The 23,777-nt window shown below is 43.7% G+C and overlaps 1 protein-coding gene across 6 annotated transcripts in view; it reads left to right on the forward strand.

The window, feature by feature from the left end:
* The first annotated feature begins 6,728 nt into the window (after positions 1-6,728).
* LOC121646583 (sorting nexin-19-like) overlaps positions 6,729-23,777 on the forward strand; it is a 107,502-nt gene continuing 90,453 nt past the window's right edge. For 5 of the 6 annotated variants that reach the window (XM_041995657.1, XM_041995661.1, XM_041995659.1 and 2 more), the window contains exons 1-4: positions 6,733-6,775; positions 7,768-8,036; positions 8,123-8,317; positions 20,995-22,200. In XM_041995657.1, coding sequence (XP_041851591.1) covers positions 7,833-8,036; positions 8,123-8,317; positions 20,995-22,200 — 1,605 coding nt within the window. In that variant the 5' untranslated portion in view covers positions 6,733-6,775; positions 7,768-7,832. Of the gene's footprint in view, positions 6,776-7,767; positions 8,037-8,122; positions 8,318-20,994; positions 22,201-23,777 lie in introns of all 6 variants that reach the window. The other variant, XM_041995658.1, reaches the window with a different exon arrangement.

The raw sequence follows: 23,777 nt of genomic DNA on the forward strand, positions 1-23,777 counted from the left end.
CTCCCCCCTCCTTCTCCCCCTCCTGCCTAATGCAGAGTTGTACAGTTTGATGGCTCGGGGGACAAAGGAGTCTCTGAGCCGGTTGGTCCTACTCTTGGGGAGGAGCAGCCTGTTACTGGTCAGGCTTCTCTGTGCACTGATGACAGTGTGCAGAGGATGACTGGCATCATTCACAATAGCCAGTAGTTTTTTTAGTGTTCTCCTCTCTGTCACCAGGGAGTCCAGCTTCATGCCAACCACAGAGCCCGCCCGCCTGATGTGTTTTTCCAGCCTGTTAGCACACTGTTTTGTCATATTACCCCCCAGCAGACAACAGCATAAAAAAGCGTACTAGCCACCACAGACTGATAGAACATCCACAGGAGTTTCCTGCAGATGTTAAAAGATCTCAGTCTTCGCAGGAAGTACAGACGGCTTTGGCCCTTCTTGTACAGGTGATCTGGACAGCATGTCCAGTCCAGCTTGTTATCCAGCCACAACCCGTGGTACCTGTAGTTGTCTACAATCTCCACCTTGTTGTCCCTGATGGTCACTGGACGTGGTTGTGGGCTGGACTTCCTGAAGTCAATAACCAGCTCCTTAGTCTTTGAGGTGTTAAGCTGGAGATGGTTCATCTGACTCCAGGTGACAAAGTCACTGACCAGATTCCTGTACTCATCCTCTCCATCATCCCTGATACACCCCACGATGGCTGTGTCATCTGCAAACTTCTGGATGTGACACAGCTCTGAGTTGTGACAGAAGTCTGAGGTGTAGAGTGTGAAGAGGAGGGGGGCCAGCACCATCCCCTGGGTGCTCCTGTGCTGCTCCTGAGCTGCTAATAACAGTGTCAGATGTGGTGTCCTTTAGCCTGACGTACTGCGGTCTCTCTGTGAGGTAGTTACCAATCCAGGACAGCAAGCAGGGGTCCACCTGCATCTCCCTCAGTTTGTCCAGAAGCATCAGGGGCTGGATTGTGTTGAAGGCACTTGAAAAATCCAAGAAGAGGATCCTCACTGTGCCCCTCCCCTTATCCAGATGAACTTGGACACGGTGTAGGAGGTAGAGAATAGCATCCTCCACACCCACACCTGCATGATAGGCAAACTGTAGGGGGTCCTGGGCCTGTTGCACTTGGGGCATGAGGAGATTGAGGATGATCCGTTCCATCGTCTTCATAGAATAGAATAGAATAGAATAGAATGCCTTTTATTGTCATTATACACATGTACAACGAGATTAAGCCATCCCCAGTGTCAGTGCAGAGAGAGCAGTATAGAAATAAATAATAAATAAAAGATCTAAGGTATAAAATATTTACATCAGCTGGGATGTAAGTGCCACCGGTCTGTAATCGTTCAGCTCACCAGGGCGGTTTTTCTTTGGAACTGAAACAATACAGGATGTTTTCCACAGGGTAGGCACTTTTCCCAGCTCAGGGGCGTTTCCCTTCTTTCCTTCTTTCACTTGCTGTTTACCATCTTTACCATTACTACTTTTTCAATAGTATAGCATAGTTTAATCTACTCTGATTTTTCCTCCCAGTCTCGAACACCCCTGTCCTGGAGCAACACACACATACAAGAACCACCAACCTCATTAATACATAAAGTAAACACACACACAAAGGTGAGACCATGAAAGACTGGTTTTGTATTCCAAATATAAATGTATTGTGAGCAACATAAAATGTAAAACACTCTTTAAAACTTTTTAACTACTGACCAGCCAGTGACCTGGACATAAACCAAAACATCAGTAAATAAATTTATAATAAAGCTGTTCTTTATTTATCTATATTTAAACTAAAACAGCATCTAGAAACCAAACATCCAACACCAATGGGAAAGCCATTTCCATCTACTACAACACAAACGCATGCACGCGTGCACGCACACACACACACAGCAGCGGGTAAACCAGCGAAATACGTAAACCTTACCACTGGATTTAATGCAAATGTGTAGAACAGAAAAGGGCAGGACTAACGGTTTAGTACAGCTAGCTTAACCTTCGAAGTACCAAGTACTGTCACGAATGATCTGCCTAATGTTCATTTTGTTTTTAAAACATACAGGGTTTAAATTATTTGAGGTTTACCCGTTTCGTGTGTTGGCCAAAGTCTTACAGCCCATCGGCAGCGACCACAACTGAAGAGTTTCTCTCTTCTTTAAATAAAAAACCGTCTGATGTCCATTTTTGACCGCTAATAATGACCACTCGAAATAACACCAGAGTTCAGATTAGAGATAAAACGCCGGGCAGTTAGCCAACACGGATGATTCCTGCTTCCATAAATTTCCTCTGTGATTGGTCATATTGTACCTGTGTTGCATTCACATAAGCCAGGAAATTGCAAAACTACCATCTTCTTTAATGTCATAAGGCGGCTGATAGAATGTAAACTTATTCCTTCTGGGATGAAAAAACATTCGGGGCTTGATGTGAAATGTTCGGGGCTAGAGCTGGGAACGCCCAGGCCCGGCGACGCCCCTGCCCCAGCTGTAGACTGTGGTTGAAGACATGCTGGAGTGGTTCCCCCAGTTCAGCAGCGCAGGTCCTAAGCAGACGAGGAGGCACTCTGTCAGGGCCTGCTGCTTTCCATGGGTGGAGCTTCCTCAGTTCTCCCCTCACCTGTTCTGCTGTTATGTGTGGAGGGTGTTGAGATGGGGGGAGGGGTAAAGCTTGGCAGGGGGGCTGCACAGGGGATGAAGTCAAGGAGGTTGTGTACTGCAGTGGGGGAGGGGGGACCGTGGGCTGGTCAAAGCGGTTAAAGAAGATGTTCAGCCTGTTTGCTTCTTCCACTGTCCCCCCTGCTGTTATGGCCTTTGATCTGAAGCCTGTGATGGTGTTGACACCATCCCAGACCTCTTTCATACGACTCTCACTCAGTTTATCCTCCACCTTCCTTCTGTAGGTGTCCCTCGCCACCTTCAGGCATTGTTTCACCTCCCGCTGTGCTGATTGCATTGCCTCATTGTCATGGTTCATGAAAGCCACCTTCTTCCTGTTGAGGGCAGCTTTGACATCTTGTGTTATCCAAGGTTTGTTATTTGGATAACAACGGACAGTCTTATTGGGGGAGACTACGTCCAGCGTGAAGTTGATGTAGTCCGTCAGACAGTGAGTCTGCTCCTCTATGTCCTCACCATGTTGTCTCAGCAGTACATCCCAGTCAGTGATGTCAAAGCAGTCTCTCAGAGCATCCTCTGCCTCGGTGTCAGGAAGCTTCCCACCGAGTTTGGAGTCACTCACACGAATCCCCCCAGACTAGTTTGTTCAAATACGATGCGTGTAAAGTGGAAAAAAATGGACGTAAACTCCAAGACGGTGGGTTTCCCGTTGCCAGGTGGCGCTGTTTAGCCATTTTTGCATTTAAGTCTTTGCGGACCGTAGATTATCAAAATTTTTACCGGGCTTGCCCAATTTCACAACTTTTTCTGTGTGTTTAGGGGGTCATATTTGTGCTAAAAGTTCTTAGAAGAACAATAATAATCAACATTTCAATAACAATAGGGCCCGTTCCATGCTTCGTATGGCTCGGACCCTAATAACACAACACTGTATATCAATAGCGAGCATCTGGAGAAAGTAGTATGCTTTAAATTCCTGAGCAGCCACATCACAGAGGGCCTCTCTTGTTCATTCAATAACAACATGCTGGGGAAATCATGAAGAATGTTAAACTTCTTAAAAACACTCAGAAAGACAAATCTTACTATATTTTACACTGTTTTTGCCACATAAAACGGCGTTTTGTTTCGCCGTTTTATTACAAACGCGCCAGTGGCCCTTATGGCTTGCCATACTCATTTCCGCGCTTGCAAACGTCAGGGACGTCATGCATATGCGTCCCCTCTTTTGCTTACGTTACAAAAGAGGAAGTAAACGCTGGCGTAGAGATGGTGAAACCGAGGCCTCATGAATCATTGAGCCAACTTTGAACCAAATGCTTGAAAATGGCTTAGTGTTCTGAATCATTTGACCAAGCCAAAGAGCTCCATCTGCTGGCTGTGGGAGTCTGATGTATCAGAAGGACAGCACTGACACCTCACATCTGTCATCCCTATCTCAACTTTGAATACGTGTTCAATAAACGATACGTACTCTACCATCCGAGTGCATATTTATTTTCTGTTGTTCATATAAATAACAAGGAGGGGTATTAGGTAACAATTGTTTAGGTAACAGAATTGTGGTGTAACTTAAGTAAACCAATCTGTAATGATAGTAGTTACTCAGTGGGAAGTCATGAGGGAAGAAGTGTTTGTGTAACGGGTATAGTGACTGTGTTAGTTATTTTATACAGTTGTAATAAAATTGTTTACTGTTTTATGTGTCTTATTATTTATAATAGAAATTGCAAATGCGTGTTATCGTCTACCTCATGAGTCGTTTGCTTTTGTATAGCTGATCATTGTTAAATGTGGAACAACAGTTTATAGCTCACTGCACATTTATATACACAGATTATTTACTCAGTTTTTTTGTTTATCTTCTATCTAGTTTTTTTTTCAAATTGTTTATTTTTATTTTATAATGTTTTATGGCATTCAGGTTGGACGGCAAAGTAAGATTTTCATTGTTCAGTTAAACTTGTTTCCTTACTGTGCAAATGACAAAGACACTTTGAATCTTGAAACGTATTATGAGAAAAAAAAACTTTGGTAATTTTGTGATGTGTCATAGATTTTTATTTAAAAACGTATTTTCTGTCAGGCTTCAGTCTGCTCCTCTTCTGGTACACTACCTCTCCAGCTTTGGAGAGGTTGCACCTGAAAGAAACACAAGAACAAAATTGTAATTAACCAAGTTTAAAATCATTAAATTCTCTGCTGATGGTGATCAGAAACCAGCTTGGTGTCCAAGGCCGGCTTTACGCAGGGGCAAGAGGGGGCAGTGCCCCCTCAAACAAACATTCTGCCCCCTCAATCAAATGCGCCGAAATGGGCAAATCTCTCCAAACGCTCTCTCCCCTCTGTACTGAACTCTGTGTGTCGGAGCTTCACAGGATCCATTGTACTGTCTTCAACAAGTCCTTCCCACCACCACAGAAAACAACCAATCAGTGTTTAGTATGCAAATGAGTTGACATACAGCCTGATCTTGCGGTGTCATATTTCTCCCCCTCGTAGAGAGAGCGGCTGCTGAGCTCCAGCGGTAAAACTTATAGAGTAAAGCTCTGTTAAATGTGTTGTAGCGATACTGAATAAATACTTATAATAACAGACGTATTTATTGCATCTATTCTGTCAACTGGGGTTTGTTTCTGTTCTATTTAAACGTGTCTACGCCTGTTAGTAGGAGCAGTGATCAATCACGCACGGGCCATAGATGTGACTGCCTCCTCGGTACTAGACTGAGGGAAAACGAGCTGCGCATATGAGACCCCTCAAGCTCCGCCCAGCCTTTAGTTCAGCATGCTAGTTTGAAGAAAAAAATAACAGAAAGTTTCACTCTACATTCCCGCTGCTTTCAGCAGTTCAGCTCAGAGCTTCATGTATGCCTTGTTGGTTCTTAAATTTTGATGAAGGATCATTTAGTTTTTACTCATTTTCATTTATTATTATCATTATTTCCCCCTGAAGGTTCACTGCCTTATTTTGGTAGGGGGTTTAATTTTTTGCTCTGTTATTGTTGTGCTTGATAGTTATGATTCTTTAATCATTATGGTCTATATACAGACAGAAACAAACACACAGATAGTTGAGTTTATTGTTATTAGTTTCAAATTTATTCAAAATGCTTAGACATCTAATGGCTGTCCAATAGGGCAATTGTTATTTTGTTGGTTGTTAAAGCTTTGATAATGGATCATTCTTTTCTTTTTTCTTACTTCATTTTGTTATTGATATTTTCTGTTCCCCCCCTGAGGGATTGCCACCTTATTGTGGTCAGGGGGTTTGCGTGCCTCAGTGACTCTAAGAGCTATACCAGCAGGAGCTTTGGTTTCAGGTGGGACACCCAAGCTGGACAGGTCTTAGAGTAGAGGCCTGACAAAGTGCAATCCATTTCTTTGAAGTTGGACTCCACTAACAGCACAGTTCCGTTAAAGAAACACTTAAAAAACAACAACAAGAAAATGCTGAAGTATGTACTCATAATGCCCCCTTCAAATTTATGCCTGCCCCCTCATGTATGCATTCCTAGAACCGGCCCTGTTGGTGTCTAAGGTCCTGCAGGTTGTAGTTTTCCTCTGCAGCTGCAGACTGAGACGTTTCCTCTGATGCCTCTGGTTGAAGTTTATGATTAACTTTAAAGTCTGCTCTTTGCAAGGCTATTTAAAAAAATATCTATATAAAGAAAGGGGAATAAAGCTTACCTGTGATGTTGAAGGCACCGCCTGCTCCGTCCTTCTCTCATACTCCGAGCTCCTTCAGCAGTTACTCTGGCAACGGCGTCTCGCGCAGACGTTTGTTTCCCCAAATCTCTAAAAGTTAAGTGTGATTCAATATAAGCTCATGCTGATGTGATGCTTTTCCTAAATTTGTTTTCAAAATGTAATGTCGCATAATCGCTACAGAGTCTCCTCAAAAACCCGCGATCTCCTCAGCGTTTGGAATCTGAGAGATTGACAAGCCCGGTCCCTTCAAAGATCCCGCTTGCTGCTCGATACGCGCTGATGACGTAACGAGGCCTCGTTTGGTCTATCACGTGACTTTTGGCATGCTGAATCAATGCTCAGAGACGACACTTCCGTGTCACATGCTCGACACGTGATCGAGCAGACGGCTCGAGCATAACATCCCTACGCTGGCGTAAGAGTTGACGTTTAGTGCCATGACAGATCGTACAGGTTTGACATTTTCTCTCCTTTCACTGCATTTTAAAGGCGGCTTCATTAAAATTCTATCTACGAATAACACCACCGGTGTTGCTAATTGCGCACGTGCAAGCATGTTTTTCTCGGCGTGCTTCGGTGCTTTAGGCAATAATAGCTTATACAGGCTGGTTGCGTTCATAAGACCTCCCATAAATAAATAGTATCTTTATTTCGAGGTGTTAGTAGCGCTTCAAAAAGAATAAGGCCAGTAATATTTAATCTTAGATTCCTCAGAGTTCACATCAATTGCTCTTTGGTCAGTGCATGTTAAAGGAATGTAGAATTGAATTTTAACCATAGAATACACGATACAACGAAATGTAGACCTGCAGGTTAAATAACCCTAAAGCCGAATTAGCCTCTGTTTGAGTTACATATTCGACAAGCTTTATAAATCTTGTTATGTTGGGTTATTTGCGTTATTTAACAAATACACGCTAAATTACGGCATTTCTGGGCGGTGTTTGGTGCGGGTTTTTATCCGGCTCTGGCTGGAGAAGGTGATCAGAATGGACATGCAGAGAAAAACAGCAGGGACATCGTGTGTCAGCATCGTTTTCATGGCTCTGCAGCTGCGCTTTCATTGCCTCTCGATGTTGCTAGCCACATTTCACGAGCTAACGGCTCGTTTATCAGCTATTTCTTATTAGACCCTCAGCAGAAAAATAAATAGATTGCTTAATAAAAACACCTATGCAATAAATTATTTAACTGAAAACGGTTTTGATGTCTAATGAACTTGTGGCATGAGCTGGTTTCTGGGGCTTTGGCTGAAGTCTTGTGTGGCAGGTTCCATGTTTGGATTAAATGAGACCTTATGGACCATTTTTGCCTCTCTTAAGCAAATAAGGACACAAATAAATAATTATACTGTAACTTAGTATTGATCTCAGACAACCGTAAGGCCTCTCAGCCTGTTATGAATGTTACAAAATCTTTAATCTAAAAATATTTTTGTTTACAAGGTGTGGTGTAACTTGCACGCGGGATCCCGCCTTGTTTGCAGTGTTGAGGTTGAACCTGCAGGACCATGACTGAGGTGCTGGGACAGAGGAGCTTGCTGGGCTTTGGCGTGGTGCTGGCATGGCTGGTGTTGTTCCACCTCCTGGTCAACATCTGGCTTCTGTGCGTGTTCACCAGTCTGCTGGTGGTGCTGGGTGGCTGGCTCGGCTCGCAGGCCATCCTGAAGTCCAGTAACGTGCTTCACTTAGAGAGGTTCATCACCCTGGAACAGGTACATGTGCTTCAAACACTGTTAGTTATATAAACAGGTTTTACCTCGTTGGCATCAACTTTTCCACTCATCCTGCTAAATTTCAGTCTCCACAGTCAAAAGATGATGAGCTTCACTTAGACCTGGAGATCCACAACACGGTGAAGAAGATCATCAGGGACTTCGTTACCTCCTGGTACTGCACCGTATCCACGGAAAGTGGCTTTGAAATGGAAGTCCAAGACGCGATGATCTCCATGGCCATGGAGCTGAAAGTTCGGGCGAAACGCATCGACAGGAAGGTAGGAAGCTTAAATTGTAGGAATTTTAAAACGTGAATGTAAAGAAGAGCATCAAGTCTGGACGTCAGATGTTCGTCTGGAGGAAGCCGTTCTGTTTATTTCTCTTGAACAGGGACTTTAATTATCAATTCTAGTTTGTATGAAAGTCTGAAGTTTTTCCACAACTAGTCCTGCTGTTGTGCTGATATAATAATTCAGGATGATATTGTACGAACATTTCACGACTGGGAGCTTTTATGGGCTGAAACTGAGAAAAGGTTTGACTCCTTGTCAGAGATGACATGAGTGGTTTAGCTGAAAAACATTTTTCTTCTCACAAACTGGAGCGTTTTTTTAATGCTGTCAGACGAGATGGAAACGCCGTGTTTCGTCTCTCAGGAGTCGAGGTCACCGTCAGTTCTGGGTGACGTGTGTCCACATCTTGAAGCCGTTCAAGGGAGAGTTTTAGAAGATGTGTCAGCAGTTTTCACCCCTAAATGAATTTACCAATAAAAGTCTAATTCTTTATCCCCGGAAGGAAATTATAATGTTGTAGTTAGCAGTGTCACCATTACTTACTTTCACAATTAATTGCAGCATTCAGGACCATGAATGATAATCAGGATTGTCACATTAAATATCATGTGTGAACCACAGTGGCAGATCAGCGACAGAAACAAAGTCATGTGATAGACGGCTCATCCTGCAGTCCGCTGCATGGGAGGCTGGAAAACTGTCAGCAGCTTCACAAACAAGGATGAAGTGGTTTTTGGTGGATTCTGTTCACCGCTGTGACAAAGCGCCTACATGCCCGAAACCAGCTTCTCCCAATGAGATACTAACACATTCTGCTTTCTGCAGTAGCACCAGTGAAACGGTTTGATGTGAAATGTGAAAATATTGCGTTTCTTCCTCAGATGAATCTGTCTGAACAAACGCATTCATTTAACAGCCTTAATTAAACATACACACGGACAAAAGTGTTGGTTCCCTTCAGTTAATGACAGAAAAGCTCACAATGGTCACAGAAATAACTTGAATCTGACAAAAGGAAAGTCAGACGTTGCTTTTCAACCATGTTTCAACAGAATTATTTAAAAAACAAAGTCATGAAACAGGCCTGTACAAAAATGATGGTCCCCTTAACTTAAAATTTTATTGTACAACCTTTTGAGGCAACAACTGCAATCCAACAATTCCTGTAACTTTCGATGAGACTTCTGCACCTCTCAGCAGGTATTTTTGGCCCACTCCTCAGCGAAATGAGGATTCACCTGGAGCTATTTCACCACCGGGGAACGACTCAATGGATGTTCTGATCTCTATAGATAAGAAACTCAGTAGTTTTGATGCGCGTTTGAGCCTGGTAGAAATTATCCACAAGGAGTTCCAGGCGCTACATGAATCATTAGAATTCAGCCAGAAGCAGGTGGAAACTCTGGCTGTAGAAAATGCCGGTCTCAGAGAGTCGGTAAAATCCCTCACCGAGGACTTGACCCGTCTCTCGGAGGAAAATAAGAAGATGAAGGAAACGGTGATCGATCTGCAGGCACGGAGCATGAGAGAGAACCTGGTATTTGCAGGGAATCCAGAGCAGACGGAGGAGGACCCTGAGACCACGGTGAAAAACTTCATCAAAACCCACCTGAAGCTCCCCGAGGAAACGGTGAAAAACATCTCCTTTCACAGAGTCCATCGGCTCGGCGGGAGGAAACCCGGGTCCAGCAGACCAAGACCTATTGTAGCGAAGTTTGTCAGCTTCAAACAGAAGGAGCAGGTGAAGAACCAGGGCCACGAACTGAAGGGAACCAACTTTGGAGTAAACGACCAATATCCAAGAGAGATTCTGGACCGACGGAGAGTCCTGTTTCCCATCAGGAGGAAATTTATCACTGAAGGCGCTCGCGCTGTCATCGCGGTGGATAAATTATTTATTAATGGACAGCTGTACCGCGACCTGGACATCACTCCGTGGCTCTACTGACTTGGTATGTGCTTTAATTTTCCTGTTTTCTCACTAGATCATGTTATATCCATAAAACTGCCATAAAAGATAATTTAGTTAACAGTAAATCCACTGCCCGTCTCCACTACACTGCTCTCAGCACAGATGAGTTTTTTAAATTACTTTTTTCATTTGGCACTGTCGCTCTTTTCACTCTTTACACTTCTTCTCTCCGACCCTTTAACGGTTAACGGTAACACTTGTCATTATATTATATACACATCAGCACTTTTCATGATTCACAGGAACACACACAGAACAGCACAAGCGCACATACATCCCTGTCACAACCAGCTGGCAGATACACATGCACGCGGAGAAGCAGTGGGATGCACGCACACACGCTTCAGTAATATGCATATAGCCTCATTTCTGTGGTTGGTTCATGAACGAACTCACATTTGTCACTTGGAATGTGCGTGGAGCTGGCACAAGGGAAAAGAGGTTAAACATTTTTAATCGTTTGTAAGAAATGAAAGCAGATATAATATTACTCCAAGAGACTCATTTATCAAACTCAACAATAGATCTTCTCTCAACAACCCAGTTTCCACACGTGTATTCAGCTTGTTATAATTCTAGGCAGAGAGGAGCAGCAACTCTTATTAATAGAAGGTTAAATTTTGACATAGATAATACAATCATAGATCCAGAAGGCAGATTTATAATAATTACATTATCTATTAAAATGTTAAGTTATGTATTGCAAATATATCTGGTCCAAATGTAGATGATCCTCCTTCTTTCACTCCCTCTTCGCCTCTATGGTCACTCAGATAACACATTAATTATAGGAGGTGATTTTAACATTATACTGGACAAACATAGAACCACAGGAGCTCATTGAGTCTGGAAATCCTCAGAAACTGTTAAACATGAAGGATTTTGGTCTGTGTGATGCTTGGCGCTCTCACCATCCCACACTAAGAGAATACACCTTCTTCTCTTCAGTCCACCATTCCTATTCTAGATTAGATTATTTCTTAACTAGCAGCTCGCTGATGAATGACATGTCAGAAATCAGAATCCATCCTATTAGCATTAGTGATCACGCACCAGTATCATTCACTCTGAGAAGTAAGAGCAATAAACCAGCAACTAGAAACTGGAGATTTAATACGTCATTACTCAAAGATCCTGAGTTTATCAGCTACTTTAAAAGAGAATGGTCCTTATATCTAGAAAATAACGACTTGCCAGAAACTTCAGCGTGTGTTCTTTGGGAAGCAGGAAAAGCAGTAATGAGAGGGAAAATAATTTCCTTTTCTTCTCATAAGAAAAAGAAGGAAACTTTGAGAATTTCAGAGTTAGAACTCAGAATTAAATCCTTAGAGGAGCTTACCATGTCTCCCTAGAAGAACACACACTAAAGGCTATAAGGAAAGCTAAACTTGAATTTAATGAAATAATAGATAAAAAGATGCAATTCTTGGTGCAAAGACTTCGCTTGGAGAACTTTGAGCATGGCAACAAATCTGGAAGGTTCCTGGCTAATCAGTTAAAAACAAATAAGGAGAAAACAACCATCTCCTCTGTCAGAGATCCAGAAGGAAACATCAGCCACGACCCTGACAAGATAAATAACACTTTCAAAGAATTCTATAAAACTTTATATACATCACAACTAACTACAACAGATGACAATATTGATAAATTTCTTAGTAACATCAATCTTCCAAAATTAAAACATGAAAATAAAATGGTCTTGGATTCCCCCCTTTCAGTCGGCGAACTCCAAGAAGCTCTCCAGTATATGTCCAACAATAAAGCTCCAGGTCCAGATGGTCTAGGCCCACATGGTCTAGGTCTAGATGGTTACCCAGCAGAATTCTGCAAAGAATTCTGGACAATGCTGGCACCCACTTTCTACAATATGATATTAGAAATAAAGGAAAAACAAAAAATACCTTCAAATATGAACCTAGCCAATATTACTCTACTATTAAAACCAGGTAAAGACCCGACACTTCCATCCAGTTACCGTCCAATTTCATTAATAAATGTAGATCTCAAAATAATTAGCAAAGCTTTGGCCAGAAGGATAGAAAAAATAACCCCTCTAATAATACATCCTGACCAAACAGGCTTTATTAAAGGTAGACATTCCTCTACTAACATGCGTAGATTAATTAACATCATAGATTATTCTACTCTACATAACCTGGAATCCACAGTCATTTCTTTAGATGCAGAAAAAGCGTTTGACCGAGTAAACTGGAAATTTTTATTTGCAACATTAAACAAATTTGGGTTTGGGTCATCTTTCATAGATTAGATAAAATTATCATATAACAACCCAATGTGTGAAGACCAATGATCAAACCTCTCCAAGCTTCTGTTTGCAGAGAGGAACCAGACAGGGCTGCCCGCTTTCTCCATCACTCTTTGCTATTTTTATTGAACCCCTAGCTGCTGCCATAAGACAAAATAAAGAGATTAAAGGAATCCATGCCAAAAATGTAGAACATAGGATAAGTCTTTATGCTGATGACGTATTACTGTTCGTATTACGACATCTTACGACATCTCTCCCCCAGACAATCACACTTATCAACACATTATCATCAATATCTGACTACTCTATTAACTGGTCTAAGACTATTATTATGCCAATTAACTGTGACCTACAAAACATACCCAATACTACAATACAGTCTGGAAACATTAGATATCTAGGCATAAACATTTCCCCCAGGTTATCAGAACTAACAAAGCTAAATTATGTCCAGCTACTTAAAGCAATAGAGGATGATCTCTCACGGTGGAGGCGCTTACCCATATCACTCATGGGGAGGGTTGCCACAGTTAAAATGATGGTTCTATCTAAAGTAAACTACCTGTTTTCAATGATACCCACTAAACCATCCTCCAGCTGGTTTAAGTCACTGGACTCACATATATCTAAATTTTTATGGAAAAATAAGCCATCACGTATCAGTCTAAAACCTTTACAACAGACTAAAGATAGAAGCGGATTGGAGCTACCCAACTTTAATTACTTTTTCTTAGCTAACAAGCTGCAGTATATCTCCAAATGGCTTAAACCTAGCAGTCTGGATGAACCATGGTTAGATGTAGAGCAAGCATTATGTGAGGATCTGTTTATCTCTGACCTGCCATTCATCAGCTCAACCATCAAAACACATCAGTGATTTAAAAGTATTAATATCAGTTCCTCTTTAGTGGCTTGGTGGGATTTTCTAAAAATAACCAAATCCTCACTTTTTCCATGTAAGTTTACACCCCTCTGGAACAACCCTGACATCCTGCAAAACAAAAAGCTTATCAATTTTACTCAATGGAAAAATAAAGGAATAAAACAGTTAGAACATATAATAGAAAATGGAAACTTCTTATCATTTAATATTCTCACTTCACAATATGGAATCAGTAGCAAAACATTTTTAGAATATCACCAGCTTAAATCTATTATATGTAAAAAATATACCATTAATCAATTAAACTTACAGCTACCTATTAGGGTGGCAGAATTCATGGATCTCAATGCCCCAAAGCTATTATCAAAAACACATAGACTATTATCCAAACTAGAAGACTCAATCAGTCTTCCAACTTCAAAATGGGAGGGTGACTTATCCAGTAACTTTAATAAAGATAAATGGTCACAAATATGTTTAAACACCTTTAAAATGACTAAGAATTCAAATATGCAACTAATACAATTCAAAATTCTGCATAGAACTCATTATACAGGACAAAGGATGTTCAGGATGGGTCTGTCACAATCAAACATCTGCACACACTGAAATGAAAACACACCAGACAACTATCTCCATGCCTTGTGGTCCTGCCCACCTGTCCGCAGGTTCTGGCTTCAGGTATGTGTGGACATGTCAACATGGTTTAAATGTAATATTCCTGCAAACCCCGCACTATGTCTGCTAGGTGACTTGGGTGACATTAATATGGCAATTAACTCTGCACACATGATACACACAGCATTGTGCATTGTAAAGAAAACTATCATTGTGAACTGGAAAACCAAAAATAATCTGTGTATTCAGCAGTTTAGGAATCTCTTAGTTGACCACATCAGTAGTGAGACAATGTCTGCCTCCTCAAAGAACTATTTAGCTGAATCTCATTCCCTCTGGTCCCCTGTGCTTAGTTCCATCACTTAGTGTAGGTGGAGGACTGTGACCTCATTGCTATGGGGGTTTGGGAAATGGCCGGGAGAGACTGGTAGTTGCGGGTTCTTTGTGGTTGCCTGTGGTGCGGGACCGGGCTGCGGTGGGGGTGGCTCTGGCCTCGTTGGGGGCTGTGGGGGCCAGCGGTTGGAATCGTCTCGTGGCGGGGGGTGAGGCCACTGGTGGCGCCTGGGTTGGTGGGGCTGGGCGGCCGGGCTATTCTGGGGCGGGCTGGGCGGGGGTTCTGGGCTCTGGTGCCCGGGGGTGGTACTCCTCCCTCCGGGGTGGTGGGGTCCGTGTGTGCCGGGGGTCTGGGCCTGCCCAGATGTGCTGCCGTGGTGTGGGTTGGTGCATGTCCTGGTGTCTGGTTGATGCCCTGGGACCCAGGGTATGGCCCGGGGGCAGGGGGGGGGGCAGGGGTTTGAAGGAGGGTTGAGTGGGATTCGGGGGATTATAAGGGGAGGTGCTGGGGTGTGAGACAGGGATGCTTGTATGTTGTGTGTGTATGTACTTTGGATGATGTTTGTGTGGATGTGGGGGTATGTTTGTGTGCATGTGTATGCATGTGTTAGGATGAGTGGGGGTGTGTCTCGGGAGTGAGAGTGGGAGGGTTGGATGCTGTGTGAGTGTTTATATTGTGTGGGTGGGGCTGAGAGGGCATATATGAGTTAGGATGAGCGGGAGTGTGCAAGGAAACAGGTGTGTGCATGTGTTTCTGTGTGTGGTTGGGTCGGGGTTAAGTGCACTTTTGGGGCGGGCCTGGGGGTGGTGGGCCGTGGGTCTGTCCCCATCCTCTCATTCCCCATTAGGGATGTGGGAGGGTGGGTACTATCTAGGGTTGGTGACGGCTCACTGGCTGTGGTCCCTGAGTGGCCCGGTCGTGGGGGGCGGCCTCGTCTGGCCTGTCTTGCCCTGGGGGGCCTTCTGGGGAGCGGGGGTGCCTAATGCCAGTAGAGGCTCATCATCCAGAGGGAAGTTTGCTTCCCTCTGGACGTACATCCCCGGACCCCTCTTACTTCCCGCTCTCTCTGTCTCACACACACATACACACACGTAGGGAGTTGGGAGGCGTGGAGCCATGCGGGGAGGAGCGGAGGAGACCATTCAGTGGTCTCCTTGGATGCACCCCGTGGCGACTCGCCTCTCAGTTTTAATTGCACCAAGACACCAAAACACAAGAAACACAACACACAAACAACACCTGGGGGGCATGGCATGCGGTGCATGTCGGGCGGGGCCACTTAGGTGGCCCGGCTCCCGGCTCATTGCAGTCACTGCCCCTCAATTTTAATTGCACACAACGCACTCTACCTAAACAGTCAGGAGCGGGGAGGGATAGGGTATTGGGGACCTCTCACACCCCTGTTCCCCCTGTGTGTGGCCGGGGGCGGGCGGGGGGCGGTGGTGTCCCCGGGGCCGGGTCCCGGGGTGGCTGCGCTGGTGGGCTGCTGGCTCTGTGGGTGTTGGGTCAAGGGGGGTGCTTGGGGCTCGCTGTCCTCTGGTCCGCCTGGGGTGTTCCCCACGGGGCATGGTGGGTGGGTTGTGTGTGGCGTGACTGTGTGGTGGTGAGTGATTGTGGGTGCGGCGTGGGGGAGGGTGTGAGTGTGGGGTTATATAGGGTGCAGATGGGGAGTGGGGGGAGGGGGCCGACAGCACCCTGGTTCCCGGGGTGTGCGGCTGGAACATCGGGGTGTGTGCTGGCCTACGCCGGGTGGCTGTCTGGGGGGGCCTGGTCCTCCTAGGCATTTTGCGGTCCCTCTGCCTTTGGGGGCTGGTGTCGTCTTTGTGGTGGGGTGACTTGGGTTGGTGCTCTGGGTCTGCTGCTGGGGGCCCGGGCCTCTGGCCCTGGTCTGCCTCTGGCCTCCGTGGAGGCGTGGTCGCATTTGTATGATTTGTATTTTGTTATTTTGTATATATATTTTGTATGATCTCACTCATCATTGATCACTCTTCATCACTGATCACTCCTTGTTTCTCATGCTGACACAGTCACTGAGTTGTCCAGTGGGTTTTAATACTAAGAGATAATTATTTTTTTTTATTTTTCCTGTGAGTTAGTATCTGGTCGCTGTTATGTCTTTTTGATTTGGTTATTATTTAAAAACTCTTAATGACTAGCAGCCCTGTTTTTTCTATGTGTGTGTTTCTGCTTTTGTAAAAGTTGTAGGAAATTTTCTGGTGTGTTCATGTACAGGTGTAACAGTTTGTTGTCTGGTGATGGTGTGGATTGAAGGGTCGTTGCTTCTTTCTGTGATCTTTTTGTCTCTTTTCTTCTTTCCCTTTTGCTCTTTTTGCTATTTTCCATCTTTTTCTGTCCCCTCTGGTCAGGTCCAGCAAGATTACATAGATTCTGTGATTCAAAGTAAATAAATAAATAAATGAATCAGATTATCAAGAGGAGCCTTACCCATAGGCCTCCCCTTGGCAGAGCAAATTTGTTCAGCACGATACAGAAACCAGATTATCATTTTGCTGCTATGATGCTGGGCAGGACAAAAATCACAAAAGTCCCCAAATGTTCTCTTCCATTTTTAGGTTGTTGGAAAGGCATCTATAAATAAATTATTATTATTTTATTATCATTATTATTATTATTAATATTATTATTGTTACTACTATTATTATTATTATTGTTTTTATTTTTATTATTATTATTATTTTTATTATTGTTGTTGTTGTTATTATTGTTATTATTATTTTTATTCTTGTTATTATTGTTATTATTATTATTATTATCATGACAGATTATGTCTGAACCAACAGATCAGATAAATCCAGAGTTAATGTGCTGTCCTCTGTTCTCAGCTTCTTCTCCACCTGCATCAGCAGTAAGGTTTACAGGCATAAACTATTTAATGTTCTCACAAATGCTCTGATGAGCCAAAACATTCAAACCAGCCCTTATACATGCAATGTTGGTCCATAACAACTAAACTCCATGAAGCTGAAGTCTGTCTGCACCAGGGGCCTCATCTGCAAAGGATGGCATCATTTTCATACTGAATGATGGTACACGGCCAAGGCTGGGACAGTGTTTACGTTTTCAGATGTACCAATCTGTCCATACAGCACATGTAAAAAAACAACCGAGATGTGCCTTTACTGTTTCCAGAAGCAAAAGACAAACATCAGTAAATCACTTATAAAAGCAAATACAGTAAAAGTCATGACAGCAATAGAAAACAATAAGTTTTTAAAAGACTAAGAACAAAGGGTTTAAAAAAGAAAAAGATATTTATGGATGCTGAGTCTGACTGCCTCAAGTCAGCAGTTCCTGTACGACCGGGGTCAGAGCTTGGTCCGCATTGCCGGCAGTAAATCAGAATCGTTTCTAGTGCGGGTTGGACTCCGCCAAGGCTGTCCTCTGTCACCGATTCTGTTCATAACTTTTATGGACAGAATTTCTAGGCGCAGCCGAGGTGTTGAGGGGATCCGGTTCGGTGGCCTCAGGATTGGGTCTCTGCTATTTGTGGATGATGTGGTTCTGTTGGCTTCATCAGGCCGTGATCTTCAGCTCTCATTGGAGCCGAGTGTGAAGCGGCTGGGATGAGAATCAGTACGTCCAAGTCCGAGACCATGGTCCTCAGCCGGAAAAGGGTGGAGTGCTCTCTCTGGATCTGTAATAGGGTCCTGCCCCAAGTGGAGGAGTTCACGTATCTCGGGGTCTTGTTCAGGAGTGAGGGAAGGATGGAGCTGGAGATCGACAGGCGGATCGGTGCGGCGTCTGCAGTGATGCGGACTCTGCTTCAGTCTATCGTGGTGAAGAAGGAGCTGAGCCAAAAGACAAAGCTCTCGATTTACCGGTCGATCTACGATCCTACCCTCACCTATGGTCACCAGCTGTGGGTAGTGACCAAACGAACAAGATCGCGAGTACAAGCCGCCAAAATGAGTTTTCTCCGCAGGGTGGCTGGGCTCTCCCTTAGAGGGTGAGAAGCTCGGTGATCCGGGAGGGGCTCAGAGTAGAGTCACTGCTCCTCCACATCGAGAGGAGCCAGATGAGGTGGCTCGGGCATCTGGTCAGGATGCCTCCTGGACGCCTCCCTGGTGAGGTGTTCTGGACATACCCCGCTGGGAGGGGAAGACCCAGGACACGCTGGACCGATTACATCTCTCGGCTGGCCTGGGAACGCCTCGGGATCCCTCCGGATGAGCTGGTGAATGTGGCCGGGAGAGGGAAGTCTGGGTTTCCCTGCTTAGGCAGCTGTCCTGCGACCCAACTCTGGATAAGTGGCAGAAGATGGATGGATGGAGTCTGACTGAAATAGGAAGGTGTTCCAAAAGCTTTGGAAAACAGCAGGATCCCCTTTTCTCACTCTTCTAGATGAGGGAACCAACACAATCCGAAGATCTAAGACATCTAGTGGCAGAATAGTTGAAAAACGTCATGGGTCCTGCACCTTCTACGGCTTTCCAAACATGAGCCGATCTTACTTCTACTGGAAGCCAATGCAGAGACATGAAGACGGGGGTGATGCTGTCTCTTTTCCTCAGCATCTTTCTGTGATTCCTACCAGCTGACTTGGAGTGCTCCAGGATGCCTCGTCTCCTCCCATCAATTAATATGGAAACAAGAGTAAAGCTGCATGTTTTCACCTTTTCTCCAAACAACCGCAAAAACACCAGAAACGTCAAAAATGAAGAATTATTTCCCTCAATATCGAAGTGATGTGGTGGAATCAGTTGTAACACACACACACTTGTAGCGTGTTGAAGGTAGTGGGCGGAGCTTCCCAGCATGCTTGGCGTGCATTCAATATGTGTTGGTATTTACTTTAAATGTACAGGAATGTTGAAGGAATCTGTGTTTGTGGAGAAATTATTGTTTGTGGAACGTACACATAACTAGGGAAACACAGAAAGTCATGCAGCCTGCTTGTTAACTGGTCTGCTGCTTGTCAGAATGGCTGAACACGTCCCAGCAGGATTCCAGGCTAACTTTTCTCACGAGGAGCACGGCGGCCCCTAACTAAAATTTTTAGGAGTGCAAGCAGAAAATTTAGGGACGCACACTGAAATCACCTTGCAAAGCAAACATTCACATTCATTAACACTCTTCATTAACAGACGTTACTGTGATGGTAAACTGGCAGGATCCTCCAGCAGCAGCTTTTACGTTTCATTTCCAGCCTGGTCATGAAACAGAGGTGAACGTCGTCTGAATGCAGCTGCTGCTGCTGCGAGAAGACCAAGCCTCGTATGAGAGGGTCTGCACAGCACCGCTCCTCGTTGGAAAGATAAACTCCCTTCATTCACCTCCGTCTCCAAAAGTCTTCAATAACACCTGAAAAACTCGCTAGAGGGTCTGAAAACTCGCTAAATACAGCCACAAAGTCGCTAGGCTGGCAACACTGAGGAATAATAAATTCCTCCAAGACCCGCCTCTTTCTACACATCAGCCAGTCACAGTGCTCGCTCGTCCCTGCTCACATACACATTGGCTGTCGTCTTCTTCGTTGGTGTTCCTCTCCTTTTCTCGTATTGAAGTTAGTTTGAGGCAAACCAGCAGCTAATTTGTTATTACTGAACTACTGGGCTGAAGTGGGGAGCAGAAGTTTGTTAGCGACTAAATAAGTTAAATTATAAGTCCTACAAGAAAAAGATCGGTAGATGTATTGTCACCGTTGTAGAGTTGATGAAAAATTCACTCAAACTGTCTCACATTTTAGTCGCAAAATGCCACCATTTCATTGCATTTTGGAGCCCTGGCCCGCTAGTTCAGACAGCATTCTTCTTCTCGCCAGCAGATAGTGAGCATATGCTGGATATTGACCTGTAGAGTTTTCTCACAATTACTGAGAAGGTAACTGCAGTTAGAGACTCATCCGCTGAAGTTGTGGGTGGAGTGATGAACCAAGTGGGGCACATAAATACTTACAACTTCTAATAGGCAACCAGCTACAGTCTCGGTCTAAACCTGGAGTTTACCACTGTGTATGTGATGATCTTTTTGACAGTGTTGATATTGTGTTCTCTGTACAGAGAACTGTGAAGCCTGGTCCAGTGTTTATGATTTAGCCTAATAAAAGAAATAAACAGGAAGCCGTGGGTGGTAACCAGTGGCAACAAAAAAGGAAAAAGTTTAAACTGCTGCAGTAAGCTGCAGCATCACGACACACCATCCACATGTCAGGAGGCAGAGAAAACGAGGACAGCACCTCCATCACAGGTCTGAGGCACATCAGCTGCTGAGGGACACCAGTCTGACTTGTTTGAATCCCAGAGAGATGTTTTGGAATACGATGGAGATGTGAAATGAGTTCAGATGCAACAATGATTTTGTCAGTAAAATAATGGATTCGGGAACTACTATCAAGTCTTGTCCTTCATTAATGTGATCATCCGATGTTTCGTACACACTGCCCCTGATCCTTCCGATCTTTCAGTCAGCGAAGTTGGAGATAATTTCCAGATAACCAACAGTTATTGATCCTTTCTGTGTTTCACCATTATTAGCTAATGGAAAACGATATTGGTTTTAAAGCAGCTTAATGCACATTTTATATTTACTAAAGCACGTGTTTCTACCTTTTGAATTCCTGCAGGAACTGACGCAGAAGGTCCTGAACCTGTTTGGTGGCCACCTGCAGGACTTCCTCCGAGCCCAGCAGCAGGGGACAGGAGTGCCCTGCACTGGGAGCGGGCAGCTGTGGAGAGCATACTCCAGCATCACCACACCCCACCGAGCCACCCGGAGCCATGTGCTGGAAGTCAGCTACGTCAGAGCACTCATTAATTTGTTGCTTCACATTTTGGTGCCTTGGCCTTATTTAGAAACCCGCACCGGACGGTTTGTTGTTGGAGAGCTCATCACCTGCAACGTCCTGCTCCCTCTCATTGCCAAACTCTCTGATCCTGATTGGTTGAACCTCCTCATCATTGAAATATTAGATAAATCGGCCATTCAGCAGGAGACAGTCGCAGCAGAGCCACTGATGTCCTCCCAGCCTCCTCCTGCTGAACCCGAGACCTATCTGGCTCAATGCGCAACAAATACGCCTCAAACGAGGAGTGAGGCTCCTCTACAGAGAGCCGAGTCGGAGCCGATCAATGACTCGGACCTGGCCATGCATGAGCACGTTACCTACGATGTTACTGACTCAGAGGAGGTGGAGTTTACTCACAGTCTTCCTGAAGAAGACGAGACAACTCGACCCTTTTTAAGGCATTACATGAGAGGTAACAAGTCAAACCCATTCTACCAGGACAACAACTTGGACCTGGACTCTCCTTTGGCTGAACCAGCTTCCATTGATTCCCTGGTCCTGATTGGTCCAGAGGAGAATTTGTATCTCAGGCAGACAGGATGTGCCACCGCTGCTGAGAGCAACAATGGCGTGGACATGGAGGATGTTTGCCCCAGTCCGCTGGATGGCTCATGCCCTAAAGTCCTGGTGAACTCGGAACTAGTGGAGCTTCGTAATGGCAGTAGGACGCCACCAGGTAGGAGAGCAGAGGGGACGGACGGTTTTAGCACCCTCCAGCAGCTGGACAGAGAGAGTGGTTCTCCTGCAGCCAACCCAAACAAAGAGCTTGTCTTGGGTGTAGAGCAGACTGTGATGGGGAATCCCAACGAGCTGATTGTGGGCAGCCCCTTGCAGGGCTGCTCCCCCATGCCGACGTTCAGCTTTGAGCCCCTCAGCAGCCCAGAAGGACCTGTCATCATCCAGAACCTCCGCATCACTGGTACCATAACGGCTAAGGAGCACCGCGGCACCGGCTCACACCCCTACACACTTTACACCATCAAAGTAAGATTTCACCATCGCTTCTCTATACTCCACTTCCCTTTTCTTCAGTTCAGGATCAATCATTGTGCAGTCAAGTTCCAGATTATCTAATTTCACAGAACATTTTATTATTACAGAGATAACAAATAAATCTGATAGTAGTCCAACGGAATACAGTCCAGTTCAGTCTGATTATGATCCAGTTCAGTCTGATTATCATTCACTTCAGTCTGATTATAACAGTGTGATTATAGTCCAGTCTGATTATAATCCAGTTCAGTCTGATTATCATTCAGTTCAGTCTTATTACAATACAGTTCAGTATGATTCTCATCCTGTCCAGTTTGATTATAACAGTCTGATTATAATCCAGTCCAGTCTGATTATCATCCAATTCAGTCAGATTATCATCCAGTTCAGTCTGATTGTCATCCAGTTCAATCTAATTATAACGGCCTGATTATAATCCAGTTCAATCTGATTATAATCCTGTCCAGCCTGATCATAAATCAGTCCAGTCTGATTATAATCCAGTCCATAATCCAGTCCAGTCTGATTTTCATCCAGTTCAGTCTGATTATAATCCAGTCCAGTCTGATTATAATTCTGTCCAGTCTGATTATAATCCAGTTTAGTCTGATTATAATCCTGTCCAGTCTGATTATAATCCAGTCCAGTCTGATTATAATCCAGTCCATAATCCAGTCCATTCTGATTTTCATCCAGTCCAGTCTGATTATAATCCAGTCCAGTCTGATTATAATTCTGTCCAGTCTGATTATAATCCAGTTTAGTCCGATCATAACCCAGTCCAGTCTGATTATAATCCAGTCCATAATCCAGTCCAGTCTGATTATAATCCAGTTCAGTCTGATTTTCATCCAGTTCAGTCTGATTATAATCCAGTTTAGTCTGATTATAATTTTGTCCAGTCTGATTATAATCCAGTTCAGTCTCATTGTCATTAAGTTCAGTATGATTATAATCCAGTTAAATCCTGTTATAATTCAAATCAGTCCAATTCAGTTTGATAGTGTCTGTTGAATGTTTATCGATATTAGTCTATACATTTAATAAAATTAAATAGAAAAAGGAAATTTCTTTTTTATTCATAACCTGACATGATTTATATTAATTAAATACAAATTAATACGATTTAATACATCATATCTATATAATAAGTATAACAGAACATTTTATTGTTAGTATAAAAAGATTAAATAAGATTTTAAGAGTTTTTAAGGTTGTATTATTGAATTTGCTAAATTTACTTAGAATTTAGTTTAAATTATTAGACAACCTTTGCGTCTGTTTAACTGAAAGACATTTAAAATGAAAATTTCTTCCAATGGATTTTAAAGACAAGGAAACCAAAAGAACTAATGGGGGAAATTCTTCTTTTTAGAGTCCAAGTATGTTTAATTATCTTTAATTCTTAAATATTAGTTTGATTTTATTTGCCAGCAGGGGAAGTCATGTGATCCTGTTTAAGGTCGCTTATTAATGACATAATGAATCCGTCACATATAGACAGTCTTTACTGGAAATAAAGACATTTTTAGATGTAAAACTTTTAGGAAATCCTAACTTTTTAGGTT

This window comes from Melanotaenia boesemani, chromosome 9, assembly GCF_017639745.1.
Source record: "Melanotaenia boesemani isolate fMelBoe1 chromosome 9, fMelBoe1.pri, whole genome shotgun sequence".
NCBI classification, from domain to species: domain Eukaryota; kingdom Metazoa; phylum Chordata; class Actinopteri; order Atheriniformes; family Melanotaeniidae; genus Melanotaenia; species Melanotaenia boesemani.